The 23,952-nt window shown below is 38.5% G+C and overlaps 1 protein-coding gene across 1 annotated transcript; it reads right to left on the bottom strand.

Annotated features, from left to right (window-relative positions):
* Positions 1 to 8,910: 8,910 nt before the first annotated feature.
* Positions 8,911 to 19,562, bottom strand: LOC127435875 (ubiquitin-like protein 7). Its single transcript, XM_051689619.1, has 10 exons — positions 19,249 to 19,562; positions 15,823 to 15,942; positions 15,549 to 15,631; positions 15,337 to 15,421; positions 15,197 to 15,254; positions 14,885 to 15,018; positions 12,869 to 12,918; positions 12,600 to 12,776; positions 12,171 to 12,281; positions 8,911 to 9,420 (listed from the first exon to the last, which is right to left on the bottom strand). The coding sequence occupies exons 1-10, from the start codon at positions 19,430 to 19,432 to the stop codon at positions 9,283 to 9,285; spliced, it is 1,140 nt and encodes a 379-aa protein (XP_051545579.1). The 5' UTR covers positions 19,433 to 19,562; the 3' UTR covers positions 8,911 to 9,282.
* Between the last annotated feature and the right edge of the window lie 4,390 nt (positions 19,563 to 23,952).

Raw genomic sequence — 23,952 nt, 5'->3', positions numbered from 1 at the left:
ACTTCAATGGCAAGATGTACAGTGAATTTTTTTTTTTTATATTTTGGTCTGTTCTCACCCAAAACCAACTGGATCACTTCAGAAGACATGGATTAAACCACTGGAGTCATATGGATTACTTTTATGCTGCCATTATGTGCTTTTTGAAGCTTCAAAGTTTTGGTCACCATTCACTTGCATTGTATGGACCTACAAATTTAAAAGGTTTCCTGTAAACCAAGCAAACAGCTTTGATTGTAATACGTGTCACTCCAGATATCAATCTTAACATTGACAAATGAGACTGTTATTGTCACTGTTTGGCTTCAGCATCAATAGCTGAATGTAGTAAAAATTGCTATTGCTGTGGATACAGATTTCCTAGTGTAAGATTTCGCACGGTTTTGGCAGGGCTGTCTGTTGCTTGCAGTGACATCACACGTAATTCTTTGATCCTCATCACAGCATGTGTGTGTGACAGTTTTTGATATCAAAAGAAGTAAACACAGAACATGTCAACTGAAGTCAGACAAAATTAAATAAATAAAAACAAATAAACATTTAATTGATTTTCCTGGTACATTTTGATCATGGAGCCTACTAGGAGAGCATATGATGTGTCTCACTTTCTGACTAGAAAGAGCCCCTGGTATTCCTGCATAGGTGAGATTCAGGGTCTCGGGAGTCTTATAGACACTGAATTACTGAGCTCTCTGGTTACAGTAACTGGCTTAAAGGTATATTCAATTACTGTAACAGTGAGGACAGGTAGTTCAAAATAGAATTTATTGTCTTACAATGGTCACCTGCACATTTGTTTTATTTATTTATTTATCTATATAACAATTGCTTTTTAGCCTTTTCCATTTCCACATATTCCGGCATAAAGGTTAAATCACTTTGGTAGCTTTTTATTGAACCCAACAACAAAATTAGAAAGTTACTGTCAATGCTAGTGCAAGACACCTTATCATTATGCAAACACCAAACTGACAAACAAAACTTTGCTTTAAGAATGTTAGTACCACGTTCAGTCATGGATACATTAACTGGTTATAATCTCTCTGCTGTTGTCATAGAGATGCTCCTCTAGAAAAGCCAGAGTTTTGTGCCAGGAGTCGTCCTGAGCTAGACTGTGAGGCACTGTCTCTCCTCCCCAAAGCACCATCACTAAAATACAAACCAATATTATTTAAACATTCTGATGCACTTTCCATATAAAAGCACATATATTTGAGTTCCGCTTTTTGTACCGGAGCTGGCATGGACTCTACAAGTGTGTGCAAAACCTGATGATTTGTGTTATCCTGCATGATGTTCCAGATACCAGAGATTATTTAAAGGGATAATTCACCCAAAAATAATAATTTACTCACCCTCAAGCCATCCCAGATGTGTATGACTTTCTTTCTTCTGCTGAACACAAATTAAGATTTTTAGAAGAATATTTCAGCACTGGAAGTCCATACAATGCAAGTGAATGGTGGCCAGAAATTTGAAGGTCCAAAAAGCATATGAAGGAAGCATAAAAGTAAACCATATGACTCTGGAGGTTAAATCAATGCGATATGATATGGGTAAGAAACAGATTGGTATTTAAGTCCTTTTTTTACTGTAAATTCTCCTCCCTGCCCAGAAGGTGGCAATATGCACAAAGAATGTGAATCGCAAAAAAACAAAAGAACAAGAATGTGAAAGTGAAAGTGGAGATTTATAGAAAAAAAAAAAGGACATAAATATTGATCTGTTTCTCACCCACACCTACCATATCGCCTCTGAAGATATGGATTACTTTTATGCTGCCTTTATGTGCTTTTTGGAGCTTCAAAGTTCTAGCCACCATTCACTTGCATTGTATGGACCTGCAGAGCTGAGATATTTTTCTAAAAAACTTTGTTTGTGTTCTGCAGAAGAAAGAAAGTCATACACATCTGGGATGGCATGAGGGTGAATACATGATTATTTTTGGGTGAACTATCACATTAATATGATTGCGTAAACATGACTACATGGGTTACACAAATAAAGATCATTTTACAGGTCAGATCAGGCAGAAATAGTTCCTTTAACATGTGACAACATATTGCTGGGCAGAAAATCTGCTATCAGACATGTACTTTCAAACATTGGACTTTCACCTTTGGACTTTGCCTCCAACAACTTAGTCAGTGAATCTGCTATGAGGACTGTAGGGCGGTTCGATGAGATGACCCATCCCAGCATATGAGAGAAGAGTCAGGAGATGACTGTTTCCAGCTTTCTCCATCATGTTCTTAATCTGAGGTATGCATGAAGAGGCAGTGAGCGTACAGGCATATTTTTATTGGCCAAGTCAGTGTTTCTCAACTGGTTTTATTTCAGGACTGAGATTTTACACTGATGAAACATGAAATGTATTCATATTACCATGAACAGCACAGTCTCAACCATATGCAAAATTATTAACAGGACAGTAACAAAAAAAAGCCTAATATTGTATTTATTAGCCACATTACCAAGTGACAGATGAATCTGCACCATAACAATATACAGTTTGATTGAACGTACAGCCTTTGTAAACAACAAAAGATATGGGAAAGCATTTTTCCTCTTTTAAAAGCTAAAAAGCCTATTTATTCTGGTATCTTAACTATGTACAATTACATTATAAGTAGCATATTATCATTTGCATTCAGCAATGTTTTTTCTCTTCTGCACACAGCCCCACCAGCTGAGAACCACAGGGCTACATTAACTCAATTAAAATGAAATTTATACATTAAAGCTTAAGATTTTAGTTTAAACTGAGTTTTTGTGCTAGACTCACATCTGCTGCAGACTCTGAAGATGGCCTGCTTTGATCATCCTCACCAACGATGAATAAAACCGGACATTTGATCTCACCCATTTGGTACAAACAAAAACGCAACTGTGTTAATTGTAAGGACATGACTCAAAGGTAAGTAGAGAACAGTAGTACATACTTTTGTATATATTCATTACATATGCATTATCACAACTAAAGCATAATTTTTACACCTCCACTTTCTTGGTAGAGTCATCAGGTATCGGCAGCAACAAATCCCACCAAATTATTCTCATCTTTTCATCGTAACGGATTTTGTCGACGTTCCTTGACATCAACATAATGAGGTTATTAGTTAATCATTAACAGAGGTAATGCTCCTTATGTAGTATGTAATTTCATTATCTTAATGCATCTTTTTTGTTAATCCCCTTTTTCTCCCAATTTGGAATGTCTAATTCCCACTACTTAGTAGGTCCTTGTGGTGGCGTGGTACCTCACCTCAATCCGGGTGGCGGAGGACAAGTCTCAGTTGCCTCCATTTCTGAGACCATCAATCCGTGCATCTTATCACGTGGCTCGCTGTGCAAGACACCGCGGAGACTCAAAGCATGTGGAGGCTCATGCTACTCTCTGCGATCCACGCACAGCTTACCACGCACCCCACTGTGAGCGAGAACCACTAATCACGACCACGAGGAGTTTACCCCATGTGACTCTACCCTCCCTAGCAACCGGGCCAATTTGGTTGCTTAGGAGACCTGGCTGGAGTCACTTAGCACGCCCTGGATTCAAACTCGCGACTCCAGGGGTTGTAGTTATCGTAAATACTTGCTGAGCTACCCAGGCCCCCAACAGCAAACAGGTTTTGAATGAAATGACAGTTAATAACACTGACAAAACTTTGGGGTTAACTATTCTCCTAAATCAGAATTAGTTCATGCAACCCATCAAAACGGCTGATGCAGAAGTCCTTTCACTCTGTTTTTATTACCTATGACCTGGTTTACATAGAGGAACTGGCCTCATACTCCACAGAAGGCCCAGGGGTCCAACTCCTTCAAAAGTCCCGCTGAGACTTTTATCTCTGGAAACGTCTCAGTTACGTACATAACCTCGGTTCCATGAGATGAAGGGAACGAGACATCGCATGCTAACGCATATGGGGAGTGTTCTTCCACACGACCTAGTTGAAACCTCTCTACAATAACGCCAATATTCTAATATTGGCTATGGTGTTTGAGCTGTCCGCTATAAAAGCAGGTGTGCAAACACCATTCCTCAGAATTTTCTGACTGAGGGACAAGGAGCGCATCGCTCGCACCTCAGAAGAACTCTGAGTCTTGTAGTGCGGTCAGCGTTCGCAATGTCTCATTCCCTTGGTCTCAGGGAACCGAGCTCTTCGACCACCTCTGAAAGGACGCGAAGCATCTCCTTGTCAGTGGCGTGTACACGCTCCTCAGAACGAGGGCGATTCGCGAGCGCAGCGTCTTGAGGCTCGTGCCCTCGCAGTGTGCTGTCTCCATGAGAGCTGACTCTGCGTGGGCATGGCCAAGACATTGAATGCAGCTCTCATGCTGATCTGACAATGGTCTCTCTAATGCCCCTCCCTGAGAGCCCTCCAAAGATTAATTTAGCAAAAGGGACACGTTAAGGAGCCAACTATATGATTTCTTTTTCTCTGTATATGGCAACATCTCTAAACTCACCAGGGCGTGATCTGAGACTAGGATATTTCCAATTGAACAATCAACAACGGATGAAATGAGGGATTTGGATATAAAAAAAAAAAATCTATTCTAAAATAAATCTTATGGACTGATGAAAAAAATTTATAGTCCCTACCAGATGGGTTCAAAAGTCTCCAAATATCCATAAGACCAAGATTTTTACACACCCCGTGAAGCGTCAGTGATGCTCTAGGGGGTTTACACACTTTTGCTTCACTGTGATCAAGGATTGAGTTCATCAAAAGATTCAAGTCTCCTCCCAATATTATATCATGAGGGGTACCAGCGGTTTGCAGCATCCCTTCAAGATCTATAAAAAAGCCCTGATCATCAGCATTAGGTGCGTAAATATTAGCCAGAATCAAACTTTGCCCTTGAATTTCAGCTAGAACAATAATGACTCTCCCTAATTTATCTTTAGTCTGTTTGAGACATTTGAATTGTAGAGGTTTATTAATCAATATAATGACTCCCTTGCTCTTACTTGTGCTTAGGGTCTTAGGGAAAATCCAAGAGCGTCCAATGCACTGCTTTCGTGCAGAAGAATGCAAATTGTCTGCCAGTATTTTCTGATAACATGCTGCATTCATCTTGCCATAAATTTTCACAAGATTCCTCGTGCCTTTAGAGCTCACACACCCCCAAAACATCAGTGAGCCACCACCATGCTTCACAGTGGGGATGGTATTATTTTCACTAAAGGCCTTCTTGACCCCTCTCCAAACAAAGCGCCTATGGTTGTGACCATAAAGCTCTATTTTGGTCTCGTCACTCCAAATAACATTGTGTCAGAAGCTTTGAGGCATGTCAAGGTGTTGTCGGGCATACTGCAACCGGGCTTTTTTGTGGCACTGGCAACTTGACCATGCAGCTCATTTTTGTTCAAGTATCGTTGTATTGTGCTCCTTGAAACAACCACACCATCTTTTTCCAGAGCAGCCTGTATTTCTCCTGAGGTTGCCTGTGGGTTTTTCTTTGTATCCCGAACAATTCTTCTGGCAGTTGTGGCTGAAATCTTTCTAGGACGACCATGGCTTGGTATCAAGAGATCCCTGAATTTTCCACTTCTTAATAAGTGATTGAACAGTACTGACTGGCATTTTCAAGGCTTTGGATATATTTTTATATCCTTTTCCATCTTTATAAAGTTCCATTACCTTGTTACACAGGTCTTTTGACAGTTCTTTTCTGCTCCCCATGGCTCAGTATCTAGCCTGCTCAGTGCATCAACGTGAGAGCTAACAAACTCATTGACTATTTATACACAGACACTAATTGCAATTGCAAAAGGGAAATTAACCTTTAATTGCCACTTAAACCTGTGTGTGTAAATCATCATTATGATTTAAAAAGGAGCCAAACAACTATGTGATAATAAATGGCTTCATATGATCACTATCCTTAAATAAAAGACAGTTTTTTTTTGCATGATCAGTCATATTTTCAAAATCAATGCCAAAATGTCACAATTTCTGCCAGGGTGTGCAAACTTTTGAGCGCAACTGTATATATATAAAAAAAAATCTATTCTAGAGTAAATCTTATGGACTGATGAAAAAAAATTATAGTCCCTACCAGGTGGGTTCAAAAGTCTCCAAATATCTGTAAGACCAAGATTTTTACACATCCTGTGAAGCATCACTGTTGCTCTAGAGGGCTTGCACACGTTTGCTTCACTGTGATCAAGGACTGAGTCCATCAAAAGATTAAAGTCTCCTCCCAATATTATATCATTAGGGGTGCCAGCGGCTTGCAACATCCCTTCAAGATCTATAAAAAAAGCCCTGATCATCCATGTTAGATGCATAAATTTTAGCCAAAATAAGACTTTGCCCCTGAATTTCAGCTAAAACAATAATGACTCTTCCTAATTTATCTTTACTTTGTTTGAGACATTTGAATTGTAGATGTGTACTAGTGTAATGACTCTCCTGCTCTTACTTAAGCCAGCACTATAAAAAAAAAAGAATTCCCATTTTGACATATAAGAAAAAATAGATCATGTAGATTCATCCACAAAACTGTCCCAAAGGTGTGCCACTCTGCAAAATAAACTCCAGCCGCTAGGTGGAACCAGCACCCAAAAAACACTCAGTTTCCTCAAACAGTCAAGTGAATGATCAGTGAGCCAGTCCACTCGGTTGCAATGTGAGTACCACAAAATGACTTACTCACTCCACTGACTTTATGAAGGACGTTTTATGGCCATCTTTAGCATCTATTCTCAATTTGGCCAGGAATATCAGTGCAAAAGCGACCTTCCACTGATGTAAAAGTTTCTTGCATTCCTTGAATCAATCACATTTATCTTGTCGAATTCACAGATTCTGGGAACAAGAAAATGCTGTGGTTTTTCCAAGAAAGCCTTCCTTTACTCCTCGCCTCACGTAACACAAGATCTTTATCGGATGATCTCAGAAATTTGGCCAGAATTGATTGGGGCCTATCTATTGAGCTCACTCGATTTCCAGCTTATGGCCTTTTATGTTGAGCAGATTCGGAAGGAGCCCATCCAGGAATTTCACCATATTCCGACCCTCTTTGTCCTCAGGAATTCGGACAATACGGATGTTATTCTGCCAGCTACGGTTCTCCATGTCCTCCAGCTTCTCCCAGACACACTCCAAATCCATCTTGGTTGCTAGCGGTTAGCAGATAATTCCCTCTCCGATGACTCCAGATAATCGATCCGTTTCTCGACATCCCCCACTCTTGTAACCATCTCAGAGAACATCGCCTCCATGGCAGTGATTGATCGACGTATCACATCAAGATCCTCCAAGTCAGCAACGACCTTCGTCAGCATTGCCGACATGCTCAGCATCTCACACCGCATTTCCCACACTTCTCCGACCAAATCGACTCCTTGGCTTGCGGTCCTCTCGGGGGTATCAGCTTGAGCACGTGTCTTTTAATGTCTCCAGAGCCTGAGGATTTTGAATTCTTCCTAGAACAGTTATGGAACAGAGTGTATCGAATCTCACCGGTTTATGACATTAATAGTGTTAAAACTAGCAAAGTGTGCAGAGTTCGCCGTTCACACGTCCGATCTTCACATGGCGTCACATGACTCCTCCCTCAAAAAAACGCAAACTTGTAAATAACATGTGATTGTATTAAGGTTAAAATGTATACCTTTAACAGTTCCAGAGGAATCACTGGTATAATGGCCAAATGCCTTACAATCGTCCCCATCATCAGAGTGAATCAAAGCATGAAGAGTGCATTCGGAGTCTGCAAGTAAATGGTCGACTTGTACCTTGATGTTTTCATCAACCAAACAACTTGAAGGATGAACAGTAAGTAAAAGACTCCATTCTGTTTGGGCCATTTTAGTCCTCTGAAGTGAAAACTAGAGGTGCCTCAGAATTCAAGATGAAAACTGGCTGTGGCAAAGGCTTTATTAGATGTTTATGACTCCAGTTCACATAAATACTTCCTTATTTTGATTTAGATTTGAAGTTCATGGATAAACATTTAGCCCATAAAAATGTAACAGGCTATTGAAACTGATAATATATGACTTAGACAGTTTGACCAAATAGTCTTCACATCCGGTCAAATTGACTAATTTTAGAAACTGATGCGAAAATAAAAACAACAACAACAAAAACAATGTCAGTAGGAACAATATAGCACAAATGTATCATATGTTCTAAACTTGTTATTAGCAAATTTATCTTCACGAAAGCAAATGATTTAAACCTTTACTGTTTACGTTTCAAGGCAAAATTATTTTAACTCACTAAAATAGATAAATTGTGAATTTGTAGATTTAGCTAAGGAATTAAGTTTTTTTAAGGAAACAAAAGCATAATTTAGCCATAATCTCATTTTTATTTATTTTGCTTGTTGTTTTGTGTGCTTTGTGGTCCAGTGATTACAGATTATCAGTCATAAAGGTGCACTCAGTAATTTTTTCTCATTAAAAGTTTAAAATTCTAAAGACTGAATTGTAATTTTTTAATATTTTTTGGAAATCCTGACCACTCACATTAAAATGAAAACTCAGTCATATCAGTAACCTTATAAAAGGGAGAGTGTCCGCACATGGGGGCTGCCATTTTAGAACCACATGACCAGCCGAATACTACTCACTTAATTTCAGTAACCATCCTGTTATTTGACACTTTCACTCATTGATTAAAGTAATCATGGCTGACTGTGAATACTAAATTTCAACAATGGCATATAAAATTGAAAAATATTGGTTTTAAATTATGCTGCATCCAAGCCACTAGATGTCAGTGTAAGTCCAAGATGACACATAGATAAAAGTTACTGAGTGCACTTTAGTCTTTTTAAATGTTTAATTCATGTTAACTGTCTTGTTCCTGCAATGCCACACCAGTAGATGGAGCTGTAACTATGGTGTCTTCATCCATACAAACAAATACAAAGCAACAAACAATATATTTTTGAGACATTTTAATGAATGACAAAACTAAACATGATGAATGTCTGAACAAGCAAGTTGTAGCTTTTAGCTACTATAAATATCTGCAGGGATAATAACTGAACAGCCACAATATATTAACACAGCAGGAGTGTCCAAATATAATATATTTTTGGCATGGACCCGAAACCGAAATGAGCAGAGAGTGTTTGTAACACACAAGTATTATATATATATATATATATATATATATATATATATATATATATATATATGTCATAAGAGACAAATGTAAGTTAAAAACAAATGGTTGTTAAAACACTGAAGCTTTAAATATGCGTTTTGTGAATTGCTTGTAACATCATAACCAAGTTTCATTGAAAAGAACTGGCTCATGGTGCTCCTCCAGCGAATATGAGCTCCAGGGCAGCTTGGATGTCACCACCTGTGGCCTGCAGGGCTCTCAGGATCAGCTCTTCATCACGGATGCCCATGTCCTGCAACTGCTGGAGCTGAGATTGCCACTGGTTCTACAAACACACATTTATATAATGAGACAGAGTTCTCCACAACCATTAGAGTGCATCAGCACATTCGCTGGACCAGCCTGAAAAATAGTGCTTTTTTTATCTAAAGAAGCACAATGTATGATATCAGTATGATAAAGTATTTTATTGCTTATACTCTATATCTAACTAGTGGTCGACCGATACATTGCAGAGGCCAATAAATCAGCCAGTATTTGGAATTTTTAAAGGATCGGCCGATTAATGTTCCCATTTAGCCAAATAGTTTCTTAAGCCACGATGGCATCAAGAATCGCCTGTTTGCATATAAAAGAACCATCTAAGACATGCAAATGAGCTATCAAAGTTTGTTTTGCTGTTACGTGTCATCATGTTACCATAATAACAGACAGGTGTGCAACAGTCTCATTTAAACGGTCCCGCATATCAGAGCTGCAACACACGCATATGAGCTCATGATGTTTAAATGCTCATGCGTTTCATTCTCTCTTTCTCTCCTCAACAGTTCCCTATTACTGTTAACTGTCTTGTCTAATGATAAAAAGGCAAATATCAATATAGCTTAAAGCAGCAATTAATAGGGTTCAAGCAATTAGGGCCTTTTTATTAAAAAGACAGTCTATTAGCACCTAAAACCTATGGTATTTTTAACATTCCTGAATTTAATAGTACCACCTATTGTCCAGTTTTAACAAAATTTTGCACACTTCTTCAGAATCACTTCGCATACGTGTACTAAATTGGATGAAAATCAGACTTGTCGTTTAGGAGTTATAAGCTTTTGGGTACAGTAGGGCACACCCACAATTTTTAATTACCCTGTTAAAGCCATGCCAAATAAAAAGTTTATTTATTTTTTATTTTGGGATAATTATTGATCTAGGCTGTCCACAGATTCTTCCTGTACAGGTTTGTTGATGTTGAGTGAAAAACCTAGGACTAGTTTGCAAATTTTTTTTATCTAAAATATTTACCTAATTATTTGATTGACACCAATGGTTCTTGAGGCAAAGCTGCTATGCATCCATTTATACTCATGTAAAACACGATAGCGCCTCTCGGTGGCCAATTTTACTCAGATTTTGCACAGAACTCTTGGGCACAGACCTCTTGGACCAAGAAACAAATAGGCCCACCATATTTCATTCCGATCAGCCTTTTTTAACCTCGTCTAATAGCTGCTGAAAATTGATTGGTCAATGGCGGTCATGCTATTCAAGATATGTGACTGTCCTCACAGGCCTTGGTGGCACCTTGGAAAAAGACACTGCATGCAACATTTCAAGTCGATCGAACCAACTGTTCCATAGTTAGAGCTGTTTTAAGGTTTGTCATTGGTATAGTCCCACCAACTAGCTGAGGCACGCAATTTTTTTTGTGTCCTCAGATTGACTACGTACATAAGTGTCCCAAATTTGGTAAAAAAATATCTCATTCCATTCAATAGTTAGAACCATTTAAATAAAAGTGGCTACACCCACTTTGTAAGTTTTAGCGTACTGTTGCGACGATGAATCTAAAGTAAAAAACGTTTTTTGATAATTTTTGATATTGATACTCCAGAAATGTTTGCTTCTGTACATCTCTGTGATGCACGCTCATGAGAGGGATGATGTAAGCTCATTGGTAAGGTCACGCGTGGAGGAGGAGGCAGGAAGATCTCATTTTTTTCAAGAGAAACTTGCACAGACCACAGACCAAGCGCCGTTCACAAACCAAAACAGTCCAAAATAATTCCAAACATGATGTCGGAGGATTTTGATTTTAGGAGAGAAGAGGAGATGGGAGTTTTTCGCCCAATCCTACCAATTTGAGCCCGAATACACCAATAAGGAACTGAGGGAGATGGAGGAGGCAGCAGCAGCGGCGCAATCACAAGTCTCGGGGAGGCAGAGATCTACGGAGACATGGTGGTGCACATGTAGTAAATGCTAATCAATGCCAACAGAGGCAGAGAGCCTGTGCTGCTATGATTGGACCATAGCGATCCCACCATTGGAAACAATTAGCGAGGCAGCCAGTGAGAACACTCCTCTTGTAACCAATGACGCACTTCCTGACTCCTCCTCCTCCACGCGTGACCTTACCAACAAGCTTACGTCATCCCTCTCATGAGCGCGTGTCACAGAGATGTACGGAAGTGAGCATTTGTAGTTAAAAATATATATATTGTTTTGTTTCTAAAAATAATCAGTAGTTTGGGTTCAAAAGAACTTTATTTGTCGGAACCGTGTGGATTATTTTGATGCACCCTAAATATGCATTTTGGACCGTCCAAAAAATGTAGTACATTCACTTGCATTGTTTAAAGGAGGAGGCCTGAAATGAAATCCTAAAAATCTTAAATTCTGTTTTGATTAAGAAAGAAACTCAGATAAATCTTGGATGGCCTGAAGGTGAGTAAATTATCAGCAAATTTTCATTTATGGGTGAACTATTCCTTTAACTGAAACTCCTGACCCGTATCTGAATGATTTTATGCATTGCACTGCTGCCACATGATTGGCTGATTAGATAATTGCATGAATTAGTAGGTGTACAGGTGTTCCTAATAAAGTGCTCAGTGAGTTAATGTCATTTGCTTTATATTAAATTGTGTAATATATCGGTATTATATGGGCCTATCGGCCACCCTGCTCTCTGGATATTGGCATCAGCCATTAAAAAACCCATATCGGTCGACCTTTACTGTGAACACTGAAATTTCAGGCCAGAATCATATATTTTTCACTTTAAATTAGGTGGTTACTCACCTGTAAGCTGGACATGCTGGACACCTGCAGTGCCTGCTGCAGCGCCTGGTTAAACAGATCATTTGTTATAGGCATTCCTGCAGGAATAGGAGACACCCCTGATGAGGGACCCTATCATGGACATAAATATGGAAAGATTCATTAGCATCTGCCAATCATAAACAACATACAACCACAAACAGATAAAGTTACAGTATATTCTTAGTTAAAATAAATCATGCCATCTTGGAATACTACTAGAGCAGGCATAGAATTTAAATGATAAATATAAAGTTTGCTTTAAGTACAGATATCTTGATACTTTCAGTTTATAAACGTTCTGTAACATGAAACAAATATAAAAAAAAAAGCAGATCAATGGCTGTCCATTTGTAACAGAAAAGGTGGTCAGTTTTCACTTTCGTGATGTGTCATTAAAGTACACTGTACTTGGTTCCCTGTGGTAGGCGTAACAGCACTGCTCTCGGGGGTGCTGGCGAGGGCCAGAGCTGTGGCCAGCTCACTTTGAGTGATAGGTCTGGGGCCCACGGCTCCGTTGTAACCAAGCGATGCAGGCCTCAGGCCCGCCAAACCACTTGCAAGAGTGGATGGGCCACCACGGTTTCCCTACAGATGATAACACATGTTTTAAGGAATCAAGATTCAAGAATGTATATACATATCCTTGATGAAAAGGTTTCTTTAGTCTCATAACGAACCAATTGGAATTCTTCCTCATCATCAGACATGCCTTCAAAGAGAAAACCTCCTGTGGATTACAAGATGTTTAAGAATGAATAAAGACTTGCACTTAAATGTGCACAAAATTGTGATCACAAAATGGCACAATAAAATTCAAATCCTTACTTGCTGCATCAAGTGACCAAAATATGCATTTAGGGCTGTCATTTTAACGGCATCATTTAGTACAATTAATTATAGCGTGTTAACAAATTGTATGCAAATCTGGCCCATATGTAAATTCCATAATAAATTCTGTAAAATTCCAATCATTAGGAGTTAGCAGTTCAAGCAGTTCAAGCTTGAAGTACCACCTACTGTAAATGCGCTTACCAAGAGCAGGCAGCACAGAATGAGCAAGGGGCTGTTCACACAGGAGGCATTCTTGTGTTCAAAACCAGCTATACTGAGCCTAACTGAACAGAACAGAACGCTGGGTGGTCAGGGATGGACTGGCCATCGGGAACACTGGGACTTTTCCTGGTGGGCCAGTCGGTCGAGTAGTGAGCCACTCAAAATACTCAAAGTGTGACGAAACTGCACTATCCGTTTAAAACGCGCAGCTTATCCGCCACTGACCGCAGCACGATAGAAAAGCGGGACCGAAACAGCACTACCCAAAGGTGAAACGATCACAGGAAAAATGTGTGGGCCGGATTGGCTATATTCTTTCAGGTATGATTTTTACTCCCAGTCCAGCCCTGTTTGGGGTCCTCTCAAACAAATTTAAACTACTTTTAACTTGACATGGTGTCTTAAAAAAGGCTGCTCATGGTGCGAGACTCAGAAAAATTGGTGAAGTGGTAAAGTGTGAGCGGAAGGGTAAATTAAGGGTGTCGCACACCGGACGCGTGGTCGTGTCCAGACCCGGACGTGGTGCATTCTAAAATTCAAAACAATTATTCTCTATAAATGCATGTACGCACACACTGCGAGCTCGCCATTTCTCGAGGTTGCTCAAAAATCTGCAGCACCACGGAGTGCAACTCGCATAGTTCCATTAAATTCGACCCAAATCATTATCAAAGGACAAAGATTATTTATTCTATCCATCACTGGATGATATATTATGTATGTGTATCTTTCATATAGCCTACACAATGTATTTTCAGTTACAAGTATGTCGTTTTGTGGTTTGACATCTTGGATGAAACCTCGTCGAAGTTACATACAGTGAAATTAAATAATAATTTCTAATCATTCAGTTTGCACAGTTAAACCAACTTCATACACCCAGCTGCAAACTCATCAGTCACTTTCATACTTGAAGTACAAAAACCTTCGTGACATTTGCACATATGCGTCCTGTGCAAGGAGCTCTAAAATACCTGTCCAATGTTGTGATACCTGTGCCTTGCGACCTGCTTGTTATATCACCCCCTTGTGGTCTCCCAATGCTACTATGCCATACACTGAACAGAAGCCAACTGAGTGAATTGGAAAGCACGCAAATTAGGCTTCTAATTTAAATGTTGGCTAACGTTAATATACTGATGCCTCAAAAATATAGCGATAAAATAATGCACCGATCAATCATTGACATATCGATATTTTATGACATGCCTAATATGCATAGACCAACATTTTTAAAAACAGTGCAGCTGGAATGTGGTAACACATCCTGTGTGAACAGCCCCTTAGTCTGCCTCGTAAATATTGACAAACTCATATTTGCAAAATGTACTGATGAGGACGGTTGGTCATAACAGCCTTATGTTCAATGATATGGAAAAAGCAAACAATATATTGACTTTAAAGCTACTTTTTGTAATTAATTTTTAATGCTTTACCTGTCTACCACAACAATGCAATGTCTTTGAGTTATTTCTCTGCACATAGTTTTAATTAATTGGGTTAATTAATCAGCACATCATGAACTTAATTCTATTAAATTTTTTTAATCGACAGCCCTGGCCACATTATGTCAATGGTGGACCATTTTTACATTTTAATTTTGTTTAAATAGACTGTATTCTTTTGGCTTCGTTACCCACCTGGCATGTCACTGTAAGAGCTAGAAGACACATTTCTGGATGAGCTGGCGCCCTGCTGAGGTGGCACGCTGCCAGCAACAGAGTGCAGCACTAGGATGATGGCACTGACCAGTGCCGGGTGAGAACTGACCAACCTGATGAGACGGTTAAGCTTAGGGCTTACAGTGAACTTGTCCATGCCATTTTTGTTTAATTCAAAGGTCTCATTTTAATGGGGTTCATAATCGTTCACAATAAAACCAGGAACATGTTTTCAAAAAAGTAAATAGGTTCATATTTCATTTCATGTTGACTTTAATGACGCTCACTCACGTGTCTAGCATGTTTGGGTCCGTGAATTGTACGAAGAGGTCTTTGTCTTGCAGTACCCCTTAAAATTTGGAATGCGTCAGTCTTAAACATGCCTCACATCACCAAAGATGTGTATTTCTATTGTACATCTTGGTACTTACCGAGAGCCACAGGATCGCTGCTCAGCCCGGGGGATGCGACAATGATCTGGTCGAGGGATTCCTTGTTGTTTAGCATCTTGAACACCTAAAATGGCAGACAGGTACTTGTTTCAGTTCCAAAGGATCCCGAACCACTAGCAGCAGAGAAACATATGGGTTAACACTGAAACTGCTGGCTGCCCATTGGTTGGTTCAGTTGCTAGTCAACCTACCGACTCCCTGTATGCAGTGCTGGTGTGAAGGGCAGCTTGTAACACACGAAATTCTCTCGCAGCTGTAACCTTGTCCACTGGCTCTGTAGCACAACATGTAGAGGAACACAGTTTATGTAATTCCTATTGGAACATGGCTTTATATAAAAATGTAAAAATCATTTACTCACTCCCATGATGTTCAAACTCATACTGTATGACTTTCTTTTTTTAGTCGAATAGAAAATGAGATATTCTGAAGAAAGTAAGTTCCAGCTGATTTTTTTCCACTCACCTGGCTGGATCTCAGGTTCTGGCCACGATTTTCTCAAGATGTGCACAGTGGATCCAGATTGAATCCCATAGGACTCTAGAGTCAAGTCATCTTTTAACTTTCTTCCACAGTATACCAATTCTGTAATGCAAAAACATAATGGGAAACTGTTTGCAACCTTATCAAGTGTCTTCTTTTGGTCATTCCTACATAAAACATACTTTTATGCTTCATAAAATGTGCACATGTTAAAGTTTTCAAAGGTCATACAGGCCAAACTCGATAATACATAATAGCTTAACAGACTTACTGTATATTATAACCTAGAGAATAATTTTTGCACACCAAGAGATAATGTGTCCCTTTATATTATTTGATAATAGTGTCAATGACATATTAAGTTGTTCAAAAATACATTAAAAATGCAATTTGCAGAAAAACATTACTTGAAAACAAATCTACTATGATGAACATGTTTTCCATTTCATTTCAAAGTCATTTTGATATTTTTTCTGCATCTTAAAGTAAATATTGTCATGTGGTGCAACCGTTGGCAGTGAAATAAGCAGTGAACCCATTTTGTTTCACAGTATTATTAATATTTGAAAAACATTGCCACCAAATCAGGTTGGTTACACAGTTTTGTTGTCATGTGAAAAAAAACAACAACAAAAATCTGATATTTTAAATATTTTTTTAAAAGTTAAATATTGTTCAAGGTCACATGGAGTAACCCTGAGAAAACACTCACAAATGCATGATATTGACACTAATTATTATTATTTTTGTTAAAGTGATAGTTCACCTAAAAATGAAAATTCTCTCATAATTTACTCACCCTCAAGTCATCCCAGATGTGTATGACTTAATTTCTTATGCAGAACACAAATTAAGATTTTTAGAAGAATATTTCAGCTCTGTAGGTCCATACAATGCAAGTGAATGGTGACCAGAACTTTGAAGCTCCAAAATGCACATAAAGGCAGCATAAAAGTAATGCATAAGACTCCAGTGGTTAAATCCATATCTTCAGAAGGTGTAGGTGAGAAACAGATCAATATTCAAGTCCTTTTTTACCATTTTTCACTTTCACATTCTTCTTCTTTTGTTTTCGCCACCTACTGGGTAGGGAGGAGAATTTACACTATATTGCCAAAAGTATTCGCTCACCCATCCAAATAATTGAATTCAGGTGTTCCAATCACTTCCATGGCCGCAGGTGTATAAAATGAAGCACCTAGGCATGCAGACTGCCTCTACAAACATTTGTGAAAGAATGGGCCGCTCTCAGGAGCTCAGTGAATTCCAGCGTGGTACTGTGATAGGATGCCACCTGTGCAACAAGTCCAGTCGTGAAATTTCCTTGCTACTAAATATTCCACAGTCAACTGTCAGTGGTATTATAACAAAGTGGAAGCGATTGGGAATGACAGCAACTCAGCCACGAAGTGGTAGGCCACGTAAAATGACAGAGCGGGGTCAGCGGATGCTGAGGCGCATAGTGCGCAGAGGTCACCAACTTTCTTCAGAGTCAATCGCTACAGACCTCCAAAGTTCATGTGGCCTTCAGATTAGCTCAAGAACAGTGCGTAGAGAGCTTCATGGAATGGGTTTCCATGGCCGAGCAGCTGCATCCAAGCCATACATCACCAAGTGCAATGCAAAGCGTCGGATGCAGTGGTGTAAAGCACGCCGCCACTGGACTCTAGAGCAGTGGAGACGCGTTCTCTGGAGTGACGAATCACGCTTCTCCATCTGGCAATCTGATGGACGAGTCTGGGTTTGGCGGTTGCCAGGAGAACGGTACTTGTCTGACTGCATTGTGCCAACTGTGAAGTTTGGTGGAGGGGGGATTATGATATGGGGTTGTTTTTCAGGAGCTGGGCTTGGCCCCTTAGTTCCAATGAAAGGAACTCTGAATGCTTCAGCATACCAAGAGATTTTGGACAATTCCATGCTCCCAACTTTGTGGGAACAGTTTGGGGATGGCCCCTTCCTGTTCCAACATGACTGCGCACCAGTACACAAAGCAAGGTCCATAAAGACATGGATGAGCGAGTTTGGTGTGGAAGAACTTGACTGGCCTGCACAGAGTCCTGACCTCAACCCGATAGAGAGCCTTTGGGATGAATTAGAGCGAAGACTGCGAGCCAGGCCTTCTCGTCCAACATCAGTGTCTGACCTCACAAATGCGCTTCTGGAAGAATGGTCAAAAATTCCCATAAACACACTCCTAAACCTTGTGGAAAGCCTTCCCAGAAGAGTTGAAGCTGTTATAGCTGCAAAGGGTGGGCCGACGTCATATTAAACCCTATGGATTAAGAATGGGATGTCACTTAAGTTCATATGCATCTAAAGGCAGATGAGCGAATACTTTTGGCAATATAGTGTATATATAAAAGAAGGACTTAAATATTGATCTGTTTCTCACCCACACCTATCATATCACTTTTGAAGACATGAATTTAACAACTGGAGTCTTATGGATTACTTTTATGATGCCTTTATGTGGTTTTTGGACCTCTAAAGTTCTGGCCACCATTCACTTGCATTGTAAAGACCTACAGAGCTGAGATATTCTTCTAAAAATCTTCATTTGTGATCAGCAGAAGAAAGAAAGTCATAATTATGAGATAATTTTTTTCTTTTTTGGTAAACAATTCCTTTAAGTTGTGTACATTCATTTATTCAATGTGCAAGGAAAGTATTTTAATACCTTTTACTCAATGGTTACACCACATGACAATTTAAAAGTCAATAAATATATAAAAATATATATATATATTTCTGTTTAAAGTGCTATAAATTTATTAAACCAATTGGACACAAAAATTACATTTCTACAAACTTGATGCATGTGTTTTAAACTAGAACAACCTTATTTGTCAGTTCTCACTAAATGAGTGATAACTTAAGTATTATTTCAGGAAAAACTACATATATTTTTCTAAAAAAAAAAAATAAAATGTGTCACGATTTCATTGTTCACACTGAATATAAAACTTAACAGAGACATACTTAACCCTCCTTGACTATTAATTTACATTAAAATATTTTCTAAATAATTGTTATTGTAATTAAACTGATTAGGCTTAAGAAAAACTCCTGCATAACAGGGTGGACAAACACCAAATAACCAGTGATTTATGTCATTAAAGTTACCTGAATAACTTAACCATTTGCAATTAGATTTTTAGACCCGCAGCATGTAGCATTATATAGAGATAAAGTATTTACACTTTGTAGCTAGTCTATTAAAATTGCAATGGTTGAAATTTAGCATTATAAATTAGGCATTTATAATGATACATTTCAACCATTGCAATTTTAATATGCATTTAAAATACCACAAGTTTTTCTGGGGATTGAAACAGCACTGAATTGCATGACTGAATGACCCCTAAAACCCCCACGTTCAACATGCTATGCATTACGCTGTATGTTTACCTATGAGCTCCGGATCTGGTATGGCATCAGGAATCTGTGCTGACACCAGCTGCTTGAGAGTGGCGACCCGGTACTCGCCTGGACGAACATCTCCAGGTTCAGTTTCTGGAAACTGCAGCACTGACTTTGGAAGAGAAGGTTGATCCATCAGCTTCAATGACAGACGCCACTCGGAAACTGCCATTGATCTAATGCACGGGTGACAGTTCCTAACAGATGTATGTGTATTACTTGGCAATGCACAAACCGTGAATATGTATGGCAAATTTGTATATGTTGTCCTTCTTTAGTTATCCGTGCGTGATGACATCATGCAGGAAATATCGTGTTTCTGGGAATCGTAGTTTTTTGCTGCTGTGTATTTCCAGACTGTAGTACTCTGAACAGAGGGGGCAGTGTTGTTGTGGAACTCTGAGAAACCACTTGAATATTATGAATAATTTCAATGTAATATATTTTAAAGCCATTGAAATACATTGAAAGAAATGCCATGAGATTATTTTATAAAAGTGTTAGGGAGAAAACATACTTAAAGTCAGTATGATCTCAAAACTAACCCTATTTACAGTGGGAAAATTCAAACACCTGAGTCCACTTGCTTCTATTTTTCATGCTACTAATTTTATATATATATATATATATATATATATATATATATATATATATATATATATTTAAATGATAATATCACCGAAAAGCACCAAAAGTACATAAAGGCAGCATAAAAGTAATCCATAAGCCTCCAGTGGATTAATCCATGTCTTCAGAAGCGATATGATAGGTGTGGGTAAGAAACAGTTCAGTATTTAAGTCCTTTTTTAGTATAAATCTCAGCTTTCACATTCTTCTTCATTTGCATTTGGCGATTCACATTCTTGCATATCGCCACCTACTTGGCAGGGAGGAGAATGTAAAGTAAAAAAGGACTTAAATATTCATCATTTTCTCACCAACACCTATCATATCGCTTCAGAAGACTGATTTAACCACTGGAGTCTTATGGATTACTTGTATGCTTCATTTATGTACTTTTTGGACCTTAAAAGTTCTGCCACCATTCACTTGCATTGTAAGCATCAACAGAGCTGAGATATTATTCTAAAAATCTTAATTTGTGTTCAGCAGAAGAAAGTAAGTCATACACATCTGGGATGGCATGAGGGTGAGTAAATGATGAGAGAATTTTCATTTTTTGGTGAACTATCCCTTAAAGTTAGATTTGGAACCTTTTGAGTTTTAATATGAAACAGCAGTATAATGTTTACATTTACACATTTATCTTTTATCCAGATTAACTTACATTAAAGGTATGTGCTTTATTAGTGTGTGTGTTTCTAGGGAATTGAACCAATGACCTTGACATTGCTAGTGCCATACGAGTTGAGCTATCGGAGCACTGTAGCGCTAAGACTTTTAAGGCAATGACCGATCACTCAGCAAATATAGATTTTATTTTGTGCTGGATTTAAAAGGTTGTCTCAACAACCTAAGTAATAATAATGAACTGAATATAACCTTGTTAGCTAAGTGGCAAAAATTACATAATGATCGATAAAACCTAAAACTAATTTTATATCTTATATTGTGCCAACATTTCTTTCTTAGTTTTCTGAACATTTATCTCATACAGTGTAATAATATGTCATGCTCACCCATTCCTTTCCCACTATAACAAGTTATGTTTCATTGGAACAGTTTTCTGAATTCCAAGCCCTCATATCCATCATTTCTCAGTGCTAGTTAGGGTTTTGGTGGGATAGAACTGTATTTGTGCTGTCACGCTGTTATTCTCGATGACAGATGGTCTCTTGGTGGGATACACCTCTCAGAGAGTGCCAGTCTCCACTGAGCTCTTCCACTCAGTGTAGCATGGCTGACAGTGCCTGTGGGAACCAGGACACACCAGTTATGACAGGGATGGAGGAAGAGTCCAAACATTTCACCCCCTGCAAAGAGACACCCTGTTCAGCCAGACCCGGTGGAAGATGGCTCAGCTACAAAGGGACTTGAATTTGGATTTGTTTAATTTGAAAGTCTGTGCTGTGTAGATAGAAGAGTAGAAGTGTCCATTTCCAAACTACAACTCTGTGGGGACACATTGGTGTCAAAACATCCTACTTGATTTACTTTGAAAATGACCATTGAGACTTGGTTATATTGAAGTGAAAAATAAATGTATCATTTGTGAAGGAGTGTCATTTTTGTCAATTTTTAAAATGTTCTTCAGAACTCAAGGACTAACACAAATCTACTTGTAACGAGGCTGGTGAGGATGGAGGATCTAAGTGCAGCTTTTAATGAAAACAAAAGATGAACAAAGTAACTCAGAATAAAAACGAAAACGAAAATGAAAACAAAAACACATGGAACCAGGTACAGAACATGATAAAACATGTGAAGACTGACAAAGGAAACTGGGAAAACAAGGGCTTAAATACACAGCGGCAAACAAGGGAACGAGGAACACCTGTGGAAACAATCAGGGGAAAACCAATCATAAAATGAAACTACAAAAGGACTACAAACTAACAGGAAACAGGAACATGGGAACTAAACAAGAATTTCAACAGAAAAGTCAATGCAAAAAACAGGGAATATGTGACACTACTTGCCTTCTTTGGGTATAAGAAACACACGGTGAATGGTGACCAAAATTTTGAAGCTTCAAAATGCACATAAAGCCAGCATAAAATTAATCCATACGACTCCAGTGGTTTAATCCATGTCTTCCGAAGCAATCTAATCGATTTTGGGTGAGAACAGACCAAAATGTAATCTAATTTTTCATTGTACATCTTGCCATTGCAGTCTCTAGGCACGATCATAATTTTAAGATTGAATACACTTCATAGTGCTTAATGGCACTAGGAAGTGTAATCGAACTTGAAATCATGATCGCCAAGGAGACTGCAGATGTCAAGATTTATTGTTAAATAGGAGTTATATTTTGGTCTGTTTTCACCCAAAACTGATTGGATCGCTTCAGAAGACATGGATTAAACCACTGGAGTCATATGGATTACTTTTATGCTGCCTGTATGTGCTTTTTGGAGCTTCAAAGTTTTGGTCACCATTCACTTGCATTGTATGGACCTACAGAGTTGAAATATTCTAAACATCTTAGTTTGTGTTCAGCAGAAGAAAGACAGTCATACACATCTGGCATGACATTAGGTGAACTATCCCTTTAAGGACTGCATTCATTAATATTAATATTAATATAATTAAGAATTAAAATAGTCCTTTTCTCAGTTACAGTACTTTCTGTAAGGAAAGTCCATTGTGTGTGTGTGTGTGTGTGTGTGTGTGTGTGTGTGTGTGTTTGCACATTGATGGTTGATGGAGTCTGTTCCAGTAAGGTCACTTTACATTTGAATCACACAGTACAGGCTGATTTATGGAGAGGCTGAGGAATGGATTCTTTAATTTGATTAATTAGACTCAAGACCTTATCTGCAGAAGGTCTGATGAGAATTGTATACAAAGCACTCTGAAAGGGCTGGAAACAGGAATTAGGGGATCGTTATATATGTAATAAATGAACATTATGTGTCGATCAGGAACTCAATGAATGAAAGAAAGGCTAATGGGTTTGATTACAAGCGACCCATTAAAACTTTTGCCTCAGTATGGCTCCATGTACATGCAGAGATTAGCGACTAAAATCAAGCAATGCAGTATGAATATTGTGTGTTTGCTCTACCCAACGGTACAGCTTTTCCTGTATTGTATAACAATTATCATCATTAACACAAAGCTTATATAAAAGAGGAGACAATGTGTACTTTTCAGTGATTAAAATTAACAGATAACACGTGATGTGAACTTGTTTTGTTAGCTTTAGTAACTAGCTGTATTTCTTGTGTAAGCAGAACAATTCTAATTGTTTAATAATTATCAAGAAATATGTCTTCTGGGTCATCTAAGAAAAATGTTTTTTCTTATTGAGGATTTTTTGTCTTGTTTTCTAGTAAAAATATCTAAACATTCTTAAAACAAGAACATTTTACTTGAGAAGCAAAATGATGAAACTTTTTTCAGAGATATAGAATAAAATGTATGTACAATTTATGCTTATAACAAGGAAAAAACTACCATTGGGTCAAGCAAAAAATGAAAAAGTGTTTCAAAACTGGAAAAATCCCATTGACTTTCATGACGGAATGTTCAGATGAGCCAAGATTATTCATCCATCCATTCATCTGCCTGTCCGTCCGTCCGTCCGTCCGTCCGTCTGTCCGTCTGTCTGTCTGTCTATCTATCTATCTATCTATCTATCTATCTATCTATCTGTCTATCTGTCTTTTATGTCCGTCCATCTGTCTGGCAGTCTGTCTATCTATCTATCTATCTATCTATCTATCTATCTATGCATCCATCCATCTGTCTATCTGTCTTTTATGTCCGTCCATCTGTCTGTGGGTCTGTCTATCTATCCATCCATTTCTCCATCCATCTGTCTGTCTGTCTACCTATCCATCCATCTGTCTATCTGTCTTTTATATCCATCCATCCATCCATCTGTCTGTCTATCCATCCATCCATCCATCTGTCTGTCTTTTACATCCATCCATCCATCTGTCTGTCTTTGTGTCCGTCTGTCTGTCTGTCTATCTATCTATCCATCCATCTGTCTGTCTATCTATCCATCCATTCATTCATCTATCTGTCTATCTGTCTTTTACATCCATCTGTCTGTCTGTC

This window comes from Myxocyprinus asiaticus, chromosome 46, assembly GCF_019703515.2.
Source record: "Myxocyprinus asiaticus isolate MX2 ecotype Aquarium Trade chromosome 46, UBuf_Myxa_2, whole genome shotgun sequence".
NCBI lineage: Eukaryota > Metazoa > Chordata > Actinopteri > Cypriniformes > Catostomidae > Myxocyprinus > Myxocyprinus asiaticus.
Note: the sequence above shows the minus strand (reverse complement) of the source record. Positions and strands in the feature narration are given on the sequence as shown.

Coding starts and splice junctions, on each gene's coding strand:
- LOC127435875 (XM_051689619.1), bottom strand. CDS start 19,432: ATGGCAGTTTCCGAGTGGCGTCTGTCATTGAAGCTGATGGATCAACCT. Junction 15,943..19,248: donor ACCAGATCCGGAGCTCATAG/GTAAACATACAG, acceptor TTTGCATTACAG/AATTGGTATACTGTGGAAGA. Junction 15,255..15,336: donor CAGCGATCCTGTGGCTCTCG/GTAAGTACCAAG, acceptor CCAAATTTTAAG/GGGTACTGCAAGACAAAGAC.